The sequence below is a fragment of the Chelmon rostratus genome, chromosome 15, assembly GCF_017976325.1.
Source record: "Chelmon rostratus isolate fCheRos1 chromosome 15, fCheRos1.pri, whole genome shotgun sequence".
NCBI lineage: Eukaryota > Metazoa > Chordata > Actinopteri > Chaetodontiformes > Chaetodontidae > Chelmon > Chelmon rostratus.
Genome location: NC_055672.1, coordinates 24,905,428 through 24,920,246, shown reverse-complemented (window position 1 = coordinate 24,920,246; position 14,819 = coordinate 24,905,428). Strand labels below are relative to the sequence as shown.

At 40.6% G+C, this 14,819-nt stretch overlaps 1 protein-coding gene across 1 annotated transcript in view; it reads right to left on the bottom strand.

The window, feature by feature from the left end:
• Positions 1–14,819, bottom strand: part of eipr1 (EARP complex and GARP complex interacting protein 1) — a 70,709-nt gene that overhangs the window by 25,950 nt on the left and 29,940 nt on the right. The window contains exon 6 of the mRNA XM_041953570.1: positions 4,593–4,729. Coding sequence (XP_041809504.1) covers positions 4,593–4,729 — 137 coding nt within the window. The remainder of the gene's footprint in view (positions 1–4,592; positions 4,730–14,819) is intronic.

Below are 14,819 nucleotides of genomic sequence, written 5' to 3'. Positions count from 1 at the left end.
CAGTCACTTGTCACACACATGTCACTTACTCAAACAGACACATGCACACACACAAACATGACTCACTGCTCATTCACACTTGCAAGCTTTCCACTCACAACCACTTCACACTTGCACTCGGATGTGCACGCATGAACACACAACGCACAAACACACACCATGCCCTCTGTTGCTTCTGTCTGTCTAAAATGTTCGATTAAAGGAGTAAAGAAGGCTGTAGTTATTCATTCAGTTCATCACTACAATGGATAACTGACAAAAAGCATAGAGAAACCACAGGCTTATTATTTGCAACGACCTGAAGCTATAACATTGATTTGTTTTGTTTTGTTTACATTTTGCTTTTTATATTTTATTATATGTAAGACTTTTAGGGGAAGTGACTATTAGATTTATTGTTCATTCTAACAAACATTACTGTGTTCCCTACCCATATGAAAGTAAAATCCACTTCATCCTACTCTGTTTTGTTTGTGTTGTTTTTTGGGCTAAGCTAAATTAACAGCCATCTACCCCTTAACCAACAGAGACTGTCATCATGTCATTTTTAATGTGGGCTATGTAGTTAAAGCTATCTCGATGACTCCACTGGCGGAACCATATTGACCGATTTACACTTAATGACAAGAGTCATGAGCACTAATAAAAACTTCATTTTTACGGCAGGTGTCATGTCATGGTTATGATGGTGTCATGTCAGTCTTATGCACACCCTTTCAAAGTGTTACCAAACACTGTTCAAACACACAGAGCTTTATTTTGAATTTTAGTGTATATCTCAAGGTTCAATTCAGGTTTCAAATATACCAGCTAAATTCCTGGGAAATTAGTATGAAATAATGCACAAGATATCTTTCCATACACTGATATTCCAGATTAGACTATGGTCTCTGCTAACAAGCCCTGTGCTGCCGCCCCCTCCCTTCCTTTGTGCCGGCAGCCACATCAGTACTGTTGCATCTTTCAAAATAGCACAGCGGGAGGAGAACGGCCAAAACGGAGCGTGCAGAAGCTCTACAATTTGTTATGGGGCTGATGGGGAGTGATATATTCAACGATCGTATCTGGGGCTGTGATACACATCTAAATATACTCAGTCTCCCTGTCCCTTTCCTTGTCTTTCTCCTTCAACCAGCACCCTTCTCTCTCTCTTCGGCACAGTTCCGTTATCTTGGCGATGGATAGCGAGGTGATTATCAATCCTCTAGCAGAGCCCACATGTACACACATGCTGACCTCGCTAACCACATACCTCAGAGACACAGCGAACACTAAGAAAGCACACACACACACAATGCACATGCATCGCTAGTGGCTGTAAGGTGGGTAGCTGATAACCTGGGTTAATGTGTGCTAGTACACGTGCTGCACGTCAAGCAGGAAAATTTGTGTTCCGGCACCTCACACTTGATCGTGTGCTGAGGTGAAGCTTACACTTCATTAGAATCATGAATGGCAAACAAAACCATAAAGAGAAAAGAGGAAATTCACAGATTCCCTCCGCCAGTCAGTCCACTGTTACCACTGCCTTCCTAGTGTTTCCACAGAGAACATCATGACACTCCTGGATGTCTATTTTCCAGATTCTTCTGGACAAAAACAGAACTCAGAATGTGGATTAAAATCATAGCAATGTGCAGGGTTGTTTTTTGTTTTTTTTTGCCCCTGTCCTCAATTTTATTGATGGTAATATTTTTAGATAAAGACATAAAGGACATGTGGTGAATATAGGTTCTGTCAAGGAGCACATCATATGATTTAACGGCAATGCTATGGGTCATGATGGCTGGATTTTGGTTGTAATTTTTCAGATAACATACCAGAGTTTTAGGATGTCAGATTGAGGAATATGAATCTTCTTTTAGCAACGTTTTTACATATAACCTTACCTTACTAAAAATACAGTCTGAATTGACCAGCATTATTATTCAAATGAGGAAATCTCAAAGAATAAGTCATGTAAGGATCTGCATTCAATACCAGCTTCAATTCTTGAGACTACGCCCAGGTCCAGTCCATGTCCAAATTAAAGTAACAAGACTTTTAGCCTTTTATCAATGTCAGGCACAATATCAACAGTATATTGATGAAAGCATATTCAAGTCAATTTCAATTAAAGGTGGGATATTTGGGTCACCACTGTAACTCACTACAGCTGGATTAGCTGGATCAGATAGCTGAATATAGGTTTGTGGATGCAGTGAGTTGCACCATCTTTTTTGTCTGAGCCAGAATACCAAACTGTGCTGACTGGGCTGTTAGCAAACACTTTTTATTATATTTTAACACAAACAGTAATGCAGTTTACTGGGATATTTTTGTCACAATGACCAAAAAAATGTGATACTGTCACATTCGTAGTCACTGGTATTGATAAGTCTAAACAGCATTTTGTCTATGACTGATATTAATTATATTATGTTAAAATCAGCTAATATAATTACATTGTCCGTATCCTGTACTGCAGCTCAGAAATATGCAGTGTGTTTCTACTGGCAAAAAAATAGTATTTATGGTCAGCAGTTGTCTGGCTCTGTATTGTTAATCGGTGCTTGTTGTGGTATGTCCAGTTGAGCTACTAGACATACCAGCAAAGTTTGTAGTGTGAACTATGGAAATTAGAAAATGATTTAGCAAGGAAATCTTACATAAAGATCATAATGCATAACAGAAGATTTGAAATAATTCATCAATTAAAGTCTGAATATAGTTTAACTATTTTGTTGAAATGATGTAAACAAACAGCTTCAGTCATAATTTGAAACAATATGATTCAATTAGATATCATTGATTGGATAACACAATATTAAAAGACGCAAATCACAGAGCTTTTCAGTGACTGGATATGTAGGGCTTGTCTTAAACATATGCTATAAATGTGCAGTATTGATATAGATAGGAGGGAAAGTTTCCCGTTTCCTGTGTTCATTCAGCCTGATGATTCACATGTATGTGATGTATGTAAACATACAGTGACACATTTAAGCTCTGAGAGTTTAACTTACATGACTCACGTCTGTCAGAACTAAATGCAGGCTGAAAACATCCAACTGGTTTTAAGTCAGGTGCATGTGCTGTAATACTGATCTTCGGTTATTAGATTTGTTGTTAGCAACACTTAGTTGCGACTATTGTTTAGTTTGACTGATGATGATAAGATGGCTAGCTTGCATCCAGTAAGGTTGTTCTTTAGTTATTATTTCCATGGTCTTTATTATTGTGTATGTGTCTGTGTGGGTGTGCGTATGTGCACGTGTGGATCAAGGCACAGCCCTAATAGAGTGGAAGAGATAGAAAATGGCTCCCAAAACTGCACAGCCTTGTGGTGGGACGAGCTCTAGGGAGGGAAGAGCCAAACTGTCTCTTTGGCCAACTGTTTGTGCATAACAATAAAATTAAGTCACATTTTAACTGCAGACTGCAGTGTTGGATTTAAACACTGTAGTCTGTCTAGTCTAAAGAAGAAGAAGAAGGAGAAGAAGAAGCAATACCATTCTTTTTATTTCTCAAAAAACATTGTTTGTGGACTTGTGAGTATGTCATAGAAAACACATAAATATCTCATGCTAGTGATGTAAGCTTCCTGTGAAAGAAGCACATCTACACTGCCACTTAGGGGACACTCTGAAGGTTCAAAGTGCCCCTCCAAAAGTTGGAAACACCAGTGTGATATCTCTATACCCTCCTTTTCTGTAAAGAAATGTATACACGTGAAACTGCAATATTTCTTGGTAAATAGCCCAGTTCTACTGTGGTATTGAAATTGGAGCTCAACTTTGAGCTTTGATGAATGCAAATTGTTCAGTGAAGCTTAAAGAGAACATTATAGTATGCTTGCTGGACCAACATGAGGTTTTTTGGATGCCATCTAATGTTGCATTATGTAAAGGTAACACTTTCTCTCTCTTTTAAGAGGTGATAGAGAAGGGCATAACATGCCATGAATTCTGCTTTATATTGTTTAGTTTTTGCTGACAGAGGGTTTAAGGTGCAGACTTTCAGGTGTCTGTTTCATCTTTCTCTACCTCTATCAGTTCTCTCCAGCAGTGACAGGCTTGACTCAACTCAGGACCTGGTCTCCACTGGGGACCATGATGTGGTCTGCTTCTGGCAGTGGAATGCTCTCACCATAAGAATAAATAAACTGCAGCGTTACTTTTGGTCTAGAGCTTGAACGTCTTTGCTTATCACTGTATGGACGAGCAGCTGACTCGTTCATTCCTGCATGTGAGTCTGGAGATGTTGAGCGCTCACAGCCAGGTGTCCACATCTCCTTTTCTTCCTACTGCTGGGGTGGAAGAATGTAATGGCTATTCAGAACACCTGTATATCTCTCCTGGCCTGCTTTTTGTCATCTGTCTCTTACTGTTGGAGGTCAAATGAGTTTCGTTGAAGACTGTCCACTCAAAGAAAAATGTATCTACCCTCTTTCTGGATACACTGTTTACACAAGATTGAGCAGTTGTTGGCATGAACTGAGATCACTTGTTGCACTTGTTTATGTGACTGACATAGTTAAGTACTCGGATCCCTTACTTAAGCAGTAAAAGCACAACATTATTGCAATGAGATACATTATATCTAGAGCTCACCTCATAGTGCGAAGGTCCCAGCCTCGTATGGCCGTATCATTCGCTGTGGCGAGCTGGCTGCAATTGTGATGGGGGCTCCACTTGCCCGAGGTGAACTTCAGCTGACCTTTACCCTCCAGAGTGGCAGTGCTGGAGAGCTACAGAGGACAGAAACACCCTCATTACCATCTCTGAGCAGGGCTGTGAATCTCATCCAACAAGTTGTGACAGCTTCAGCCAATACAGTGCAATCAATCAGCAAGATAAGGCATAATTAGTCTTTTTCTCTGCAGACTACACTCAAGACCACAATCGTTCAATATGAATCTGCATTTTGGGTATTAGTGGCACAACTGCCTGCAGATTTAAGCCAAGCTGAAACATATCTAACTTCTGCATATTTTGCAATACATTTCTTAATCAAGATATAAGTTTGGACTGATTCAGTCTTACTCATACAGACAAACCCACAGAGAATTGTTACCAAACCCTGCCGTTCCCCTCTTCTCTGCAGAGGTTGTAAGTCTCTCTTAGGTTATTGTTTTGGTTTCTAGCCCTCAAATTTGCTCTCACCAACCCCTTTGTCAACAGCAAGCAGGGGCTTTCAGAAAGAAAAGCTTTAATAAACCCACTGCATGTAACTACCCACCACCAAACGGTAGACAAAACTAGAAAATTCCCCCTGGGAAATTTTGAAAGGGACACGGGGTGCGTTCGAGCCGACAAAATTATCTACGTTTTAAAGTTTGAATGAAGTCTCTAGGAGAAACTATGGCGAAGCAGCGGACAATTGAAAAAGGCTGTAATGTGAGAAAACAGCAGATATCAGAGGTAGTCAGTCCCTGATTAATGAATTGCTCTCAGCTGTGTTTCTGTGGCTTTCTCCTTGTCTGTCTCTGTTGATCACCTCAGCTGTCTGTCTGCTTCTCTCCTCTGCTTCATGTCTCTGTTAACATGAATTAATGAACTGAATCAATAAACATGAATGGAGCTAATGCTAACGGAGCTAACAGAGCTAACACTAACGGAGCTAACAGCTAACGGTGCGAATAGAGCTAACGGCGCTAACACTAACAGAGCTAACTGTGCTAACAGAGCTAATAGAGCTAACGGCGTTAACAAGGGGGCGGGGGGATGGGGTTTTCATTATGCATTTGTCTGTGTGTGTGTGTTTATGTATCTGTCATTGTGTGTGACTGCGTATGTGTGTGTCTTCGTCTGTTTGTGTGTGTGTGTCTGCTTGAACTACACAAGCAGCCCAACCAGCTCCTACATGGAGATGTGTATAGTATATATGTGTCTGAATGTGTGTGTGTGTGTGTGTGTGTGTGTGCGTGTGTGCCTGTGTAACTTCTGCATTTGTGTGACTACTGTCTCAACCTCTTTGGCAAAGAGCTTTCTGAAGCTGAGTTTAACTGCTTGTTGGACGGAGATTGTTTTCAAACAATGCCCTTGTTTTGACTGAGCTCGTTAAGATAATCATTCTCAGGCTTGTTGTCCTGCAGATGTGTGTGCGTGGGTTATTGACCGGTGTGTGTGTAAATGACAGTTAATGACAGTTACACCTGTTAACTGAAAAGCGGCTTTTTCGCTGTCGGTTTCTTCCGAACAACTTGCGATTGTGTCAAAACCGTAGCTGCTATCAAAAAACCGATTACACTGTGAGATGCGGACAAGTCTGGGCCAGATGTACGTGTGTTTTATGTCCAGATATTCTTTAGAAAAATGACAAAATGGTCGACTTAAAAAGACTCTGCGACTCAGAGAACAGGAGTTTGTATTGTATGCAGTGAGATTTGGGTTCGGCGAACTAAATCCTCTGGTGAGAGAACCGTACCTCGTATCAGAGTGTACTATAGATCATCGGACTCCCGAGAACTTCCTGAGTCCGACCATCTCCTCGTTTTATTCCTGACACAACAACTTTTCGTTTTATGGCGATCTAAAGACAGGAGGCATTTCTGCTTTGCTCACAAAACAGCTCTGAATTTTAACATGGGACTTAATGGGAGAGCAGGAGGGAGCTGGCTGCACAAAAAGTCTCACTATTTAAATTCAGTAAGTCTCTCGGCTTTTTCGAGGACATCACACGAAAGAGGACAAGTTTGTCTACAAACTGATCCCAAAATTATGCGTGTAGAGTGTAATTTGTGGCCGTAGCGACGAGAAAAAGAGAAGATTTTCAGATCGTTTTTAGACTCTGTGCCACTCTAGCACGCACTCTAGCACGAACATTCCGCGCAATACACACCCATTATAATCTCAAAATTTCCCTCCAAACGATCACTGTCATTGAACAGTGACTGATCAAAAACTATAGGACCAATCAAAATGTGGATGAACACACCAATAGACCAGACTTGGGTCTACATTTTAAAGTTGAAATGAAGTCTCTCGGTGAATGTATGCCTGAGCTACAGATGTTTGAAAAACTCCAATTTCAATCTTGTTTTTTTCACCCGTCCCATTCATTTCTTATGGGAAATTTATCGCAGTTTTTCGCGTCGTAAGACGCGAAAAACTGCGTCCCTAAAAAGGTAGCTGCAAGATGGTGAATATTAACCATACGATCAGACGACAATGATTCATGTTAACTGATTTCTTTACAGGAGAGGGATTGTTTTGTTTTGCCCCAACAACCCAGAAGAGAAGAGAGAGAAGAGATGCATCGACCCTGCTGACATTTTCAACTGACACCAAAGTTAGAGTAGTGGCCGTTTAAGATCAGTTATCTCAATGTTTTTCATCTTGTTCTCAAACTGGAGGAAACAGCCACCAGTGGGCACAGAGCCAGCATACACAGCAACACAGTAGTATTCACAGCTACAGAGGCAGTTATTTTTGTCAGGTTTAAAGAAAACTCTTCATGAATGCTAATGTTGCTCCGTGTTAAATTCTTTTGTGATGTTGGATGTGCTTATCCTTCCCACGTGACCGAATATCAGTTGATGCAGATTTGTTAAGAGTGACTAGGAGGCAATAGCATGCACCTGTCTCCTCTGTCACCTGCTGCTCAGTCAGCAGATCTACTGATCAAAGGCTCTCCATGTTCCCATGGTGGGGATCTACACACTAGATAGCTCAAAGTTACACATGAATCAACCACTGGTTAGGCTAACCATTCAAATGTATTTTAATGTCTTTCAGCAGAAAGAAGAAAACTTAACTGACAAAATGTCACTGGATCCAAAAAAGAGCAGAGCAGTTCAGCTGAAAGGGAGGCACATTAAATTGTTACATTTAAGGCTTTTCAAGATGACATGCTTGTCATTGGATATTTAACCAACCTGCAACCTATATTTCACAGGGCAACAATTGAAGTTGAAATTAATCAAAATCTAAACACTTCAAGGGATTTGAATTATGAAGCACATCACTTGACCAGGCCGCTTTAAAAATGGAATCCAATTAATTCAGCAGGCTGGCTTTGGAAATAGTTATCGTTCCCTGAAACTATGATGCATCTAACAATTCCAAAAAGCAACATCGCACTGCTCCATTTTTTCTGCTCTCTGACAGTCTGCAGGTTTTTATCCTCATCTTTCTCTGTCTCCCATTTCTCTCCCCCCGCTCTCTCTCCCCTGTCTCTGCCTGTTGGAGCAAGGATCATCGATCGCCCCGTCACAGCACAGCTCCCTGGTACACTCTCATTATTTCAGCTGGAGAGGACAGAGGGAGAGTGAGTGAGAGAGAGACAGGTTGAAAGAGCAGCAAGGAGGTAGGGAGGAAGACTGAAACAGAAAAGCAGATAGTGTAAAAGGAAGGAGAACAAAGAGGGAAGAAGAGGGGAAAAGAAAGCTGAAAAAAGATGGCAGATTAAGAGAGACAAATAAAATCGGAATATGAGAGAAGCACTGTTTCCTCTGTGACCTTAGGTAAAATTCCATTACTTTTCCATGAATTTTCATGATTACATCTGAGTGCCTCCATACATTAAAAACATTTTCATTTTTTTATGTTGGGTTAGGGTTATCGAGCATACCAATCATGAACAAAACATAGGTTACTACTTACTTACTTACTTAATTAAATTCACAGTGAAATGTGCAGCTTTACATTGCTGACATATTTGTTTATAACTATGTATTTGTGTGTGCATGACGACCGTGTATCTTGCATTCCTTCAAAGCATTGGTTGTATGATAAACCAAAATGTTTGGTGGATGGTCGAACAGAGTCTAGAAGACCTCCCACATTTATAATGTCAGAATTGGACGGTGCCCAGTACTTTCGTATGTACAACAGTACGACACTATTTTTTCACCATTTTTTTTTTTTCAGCCCAAATTCAATTGTGGCCATTTAGAAATACTATAAACACTGATCACAGGACATGTTGTACAAAACTTCATTTCAAGCATATTTCTGCCTAAAGCATCCCAAGGTGTAATTAAGCGAATGAATGGTGTGGTCAGTATATCAGGGTATAAAAGTAAGGTCATCTGAAGACAAAATGAAAACAACAATGATTGACACTTTCGATGAGAAACAAATACAGAATATTGCTGATGCAACCTAATGCTGTGATGTTAACTACAATGTGATGTTATGTTTACTTAACATTCTTCCAGGGCTTGCAATCATATCCCATGCTATTCCTCAGCGAGGAAAACTCGATCAGGTGTCAAATATATCACATGTCTCTGAGTGAAATGGAAAATGTAGATGGGCTGTAATTCTGAAGGATTAAAACTAATTGTTTAGCCATGACTTGTAAGCATAGAGTCTCTGTAGGACCACAGTGACACAAGCTGTGGAATACCATTCACCTCCTCTCACATGTCCCTCACTGGCATTGTTACTGTAGACCGGAGAGTAAAGGAAAAGGGAGAAATAAATTAGACCTCAGCTGCACTCTTCTGAAAATGTACCACAGGCTTTGCCAACTGACATCCATGATAAGACAAATTCATGTATGCAACCATGAGTGCAGGAGTCATCAGAAGTATTTTAACAGGAAGAGAAAACAGAAACAATCAGCGTAGCAATGTATTTTTTTGATTTCACTGTGCCTTTGACATGTTCCCTGACTTCCTCTCAGAAGAGAAGCTCTGTAAACTCCATAATCAGTTGGAAGGGTGGAGTAGGACTCTCCCTCTCAGCAGATACGCTAGTGGTGCAACAATAAAGCTTGAGCCTCGTGTGTCACAGGTTCCCAGCTTTATTAGTGCAATAACCAAATTAGGGGCCCTAACAAGACCGTACACACAGCACTGGGGGACACATTCACATAGGATGCAAGCAGCAATAATGCAAAGCTATCTGTCAAATCGCCATGCAATTATACTATGCCTCGACTCTGGATGAGAGAGAGAGAGAGAGAGAGAGAGAGAGAGAGAGAGAGAGAGAGAGAGAGAGTCTGTGTGTATGAGCAGATGTGCAGGAGGTGTATGGGTGTGCAGTGAGCCAGTGGAGATGTTCTCACTCAATTCCACCTGCAACCTAATTGATGAGCCATGCACATGCAGACCCACACATAAACACACAAATTCTCCTTCAAACAATGGACACTGGTATGCTTATCACATGATCCCCTCTTACATATCCATATACACCCACACTGAACACATAATAACATAACTTATGAAACATGAGAACATAGAAACATGCCAACACTGTATCTTTTAAAAGTAGTGAGTAGAGGTCTAATACCTCATACCACCAAAAATAACCCAGACAAGCTCTCGCCCATATTTTGGCAAAAATGTACATAGTGTACATGGAACATACAATTAGTTTAAGTTACAAAGGCATTTCAACACCATTCCTTTCAGCTAATGGTCTTGCTGTGGAATTGTATTTGATTTCCCTTGCACTTTAAACAACCTCTTCGGTCACCTGCTTGGACATAAAACAAAAAAACTAAAGTCATATTTTTAACAGTTGTTAGAATACAGTGAAACAAAACCTAGTGTTTATGGTTCCCCATGAATAGTACCACCACCATGACCTTGATGTTAAAACATATGATTAAATTAACATCTGTTTTTAATGTGTATTTCTGATTTTAAATATCTTACCTTACCACTGTTTCATCTTTCTTTAGTTCTCCATCTTGCAGTGACAAACTCAACTTGACTCAAGGCCCGGCCTCATCTGGGGACTATGATGTGGTCTGCTTATGGCAGTGGAATGCTCTCACCAAAGAAATTAAACTGCAGCATTACTTTTGGTCTGGAGCTGGAATGTTTTTGCTATCATTGAATGGATGAGCAGTTGACTCTGTGATTTTTGCATGTGTGTCTGGAGATAGTTTGAGTAGTGGTCATCCACTGAAGTGAATTGAGTGCTCACAGAAAGGTGTCCACATCTTCTTTTCTTTTTCCGTGGAAGAATGCAATGGCTATTTGGAACAATTGTATGCTTCTCTTCTCTTGTATGCTTTCTTTGAAGACTGTCCATTCAAGGAAAAACGTATCTACCTTCACTCTGGATATATTATAGTATAAAATGTTTTGTTGAATGCAGTTGGTTGCCTTGTATTATTTTGCATTACATTATCTTGTAAAGTGTTTTCCACACATAAGTATTGTATATCTAATTCTGCACTTAGGTTATAAATATAGTGGAGTGTTGTAAATGAATTCTACATTATGGGAGCAGTCCCCCTTCCCTCCAAAATTGACACACAACGACTGATTAATGTGGTCCCTCAGCCACTGCCCAGAAAAAATGTTATATTGAATATAAGTGTAGTCAATTACACATCGTAATCAATGCACATTTTGCGTTAATATTGACCGAATATTGCAGCAAATGCAGTTGCTGCTGTTATCCGTCCCACTTGAACTCATTTAAATAGGTTGATTTGTTTGGAACTATTGAGAAATACATGAAACACAATGCCATGTGACGCCGGGATCAAAGAGTCAACTCTCTTTTTACTATGGCGCTGACCCTAACCATTATCACTATTTGTCAAACCCTAACCCTAAGCCTTGACCTAACCCTACCCTTAACCCAAGTCTTCAACCTAAAATGTCATGATTTATTTATGTTATTGTTATTTACATTATAGGGATTTTATGTGTTTTGTCCCCATAAGGAAGTACAAGGTTGTCAAAAGTATGGTTTTGTTATCATATTTTTAAAACAAGTTAGTCAGCTAATCAAACATTCGATGGTATCGAAACAATAAAAAACACAATAAAATTATATTAGTATTGCATTGTCCCGACAACATTAGTAAAACACGTCCAGACACAGACAGACAGACAAACTAATTTTGGCCTGGTCCATGAGAAGGACACATCTACACTGCAGCTGGACATGACTTGAGATGAAAACATAACCATCTGAAAGATGGATGGAATGGAAGAGAGGAGAGTGGGATGAGAGGAGGTAGAAGGAACGGAGGAAAGGAGATGAGCATTCACATCAGCACTGAAGGAATTTGTCTTGGCTGCAAAAGCTCTTTCTCCGCTTTTTTTATTCCCTTTCTCCTCATCAAGCCCACTCTCTTTACTTATCAGTACCTCCTTCTTTCTCCCTCCTAATCTCATCCTTCTAATCAGTCAGGTTCTCCATTACTCCTTCTTTGTCCATCCTCCCTTTCTCACTATACTACTTTCTCACCATTACGTTCCTCCTTCTCTCCCTTGATGCAAGATTTAAAGTTTGTGCTGTCCAGTGTTGGAGTCAAAGGACAGAATCCACAAACCCCTGCTTCCCTGGTCCAACTTGACCTCACACAGGGACACACACACAGACACACACAAACACACACACACAAACAGACACTAAATAGAACAAATACATACATAAAAGTTACAGGCACTGAGAAACAGAGCAGGCACCAACGATAACGTATGTATAAACTCATTCATGTATTTTTCACATACATTCATGTTATCACATTGAAAATGGTTAAATTGAAATTATCACATTTATTATTTGTCATTTAACACTGTTCCCCGAATTGCATAAATTGTCCACCAGGGTGACCTATTTATCCTCATTGGCGTTGTATGTGGCAGCAGTGCCATATTTAGCTTGGTGGTTACTGGCCAAATGAAAAATGCAATGTTTGTGGCATGATTGTCATTCAAATTTTTTTGCAAATTTGTTTGTTAAATTGTTCAAATGCTTAGCCCCAGGGACAAAGGAGACAGTGAAACTTAATACTTCCTGCACAGATGTTTCACATAAAAGGATTTCTTTTAAACTCTGATCATATGCGCATGCGTCAGTGTTTTGTTTGCCCGCCAGAAGGTTTGTCATAATTTTTTATCCAGCTTTTAAGTCACAATTTTATACTACACTTTTAGATCATGATCATCTTACTGTTAAGTTTTAACACGATAAAACATTTTGGTCATTGGACATCTAAATCTGACATAATTTCTAAAATTTCTAATTAAGTTGGCTGTCAGCTGGTTACAGCTTACCACTGCCTCCACTGCTGCTGCTGTCTTGGCGAGGGTTGTTTTTAGCCTGGTGGCTAGGCTAGCTGAGCTCTTTCATTTAGTTTTTTAAACTTTTAGCACTTTTATGGACTTTTGTTCTTTTACACATTATTTCTGGAGAAAACTGAGGTTATATCTCCGAGTATGGTCACTTTCCTTTCCAACTCCATCCTGAGTCTACTAGTCTATCAGTGAAGGTAATACACCCTGATACTGCTAATCCATCTCCTGGCTGTGATTCTGAGGATAATGCCACTGATTTGGAGCTGTCTAGCTGCCGGCTTCAACTTAAACTACCTGTCTACAACAGATGTGGGGTAAGCAGCAATCCAGAATTTTTATAGTATTTAACTCTCTCAGGTGCCTGTCTCCATTGTCTCTCCAGTGGCAAGGTAGTTGACCTAATTGATCAATCCAACTCTTATTGACCTGCATCCCAGTGTCAAAATTGTCTCAACACAAGTAGGAACGAATGATGCCATGGCTAGTAAATTCCAACAAATTACACACAGATCTTGAGTCCCTATGCTACACAATTGCCAGTTTTGGAAAACGCTGCCTGATGGCCCCATTCCCACTCTCTCCAAAAGGTCTGAATGTTTTAGTTGACTCCTCAGTCTCCACCCACTGGTTAAAAAAACTTCTGTTTGGTGGCGGAATATGAGCTCATCTCAAACATTGATTACTTTTGGACTAATTCAAGCTTATACAGAATAGAAAGGGAACAAAGCAGTTGACTACTAATTTTATCCTTTTTATAGCTTTTAAGTCATTCTGATATGCAACATGGCAAGACTCAATCTAGACCTTTGTGTCACCCACTCTCACATCCATACCTAAAACTGTGGGTCCTGCCACTTTGTGTTCTGCCTCCTAAACAATTTCTGAAAACTAGCTATCCTAGGCTTGTGGCAGTCGACATCTCTACCAATAGCCCCAGAGGTTGTGACTTGAAGAAACTAATTGTTCATCTCGACATGCAAAGATTCTTTCATCCCAAGGGTTTGGGTAATTTTCATTTCCTCCCCAACTGGACCAGATCCAAAAAAATATATATATATATAGAAAAGGCCACACTTTTGGACCAACAGGTGTACAACTGGTGAGACTACTGCTTTGCTAGTGCTGTAAAAGGAGGGGTGGGGGCATAGTGATGTTTGCGAACAACAGATGGTGTAATCCAGCACATATCAGCGTTTAGGAGCAGCGCTGCACAAGAGACATTGAGCTGCTAGTTGTTAGCATTCGGCCGTATTACCTCCCGTGAGGGACTGTTTTGACACTACCAACTGGGAAGTGCTGTGCTGTCCACACGGGGAGGACATCAACAGTTTGACAACATGCATCGGACTGCACCAACTTATGTGTGGAAAACACTTTGCCTACCAGGAAGGTGTGTGTTTCCCAAACAACTGAAAACCCTATTGAATGAGAAGAAGAAGGTTTTTTAAGTTAGGGGACAGAACTGAGCTGAAGAGGGTGCAGAGGGAGCTAAAAAGGGAGATTAAGAGAGGCAAAGAGTGCCTGCAGGGGAACAGCGCCAGAGAGGTTTGGAGGGGCCTGAAAACCATCTCAAGCCACAGCAGTGACAACGGCAGGGGCCCAGAATCTGGAGACCAGGAATGAGCTAATAAACTGAATCTGTTTTTTAACAGGTTTGGCTCTACCCCTGTTACCTCCCCCACCCACCAGAGCCCAGAGCAGACAGCGTTACTTCTCTGCACCTCCTCCCTCCGCCCCAATGCATCCCTGACACAAGCAGCTCCGTCCTCACACCATTTCATCCCTCTTTAATCCACATCACAGATCACTGACCCCTCCCCCTACCTCACTCAACAGGAGC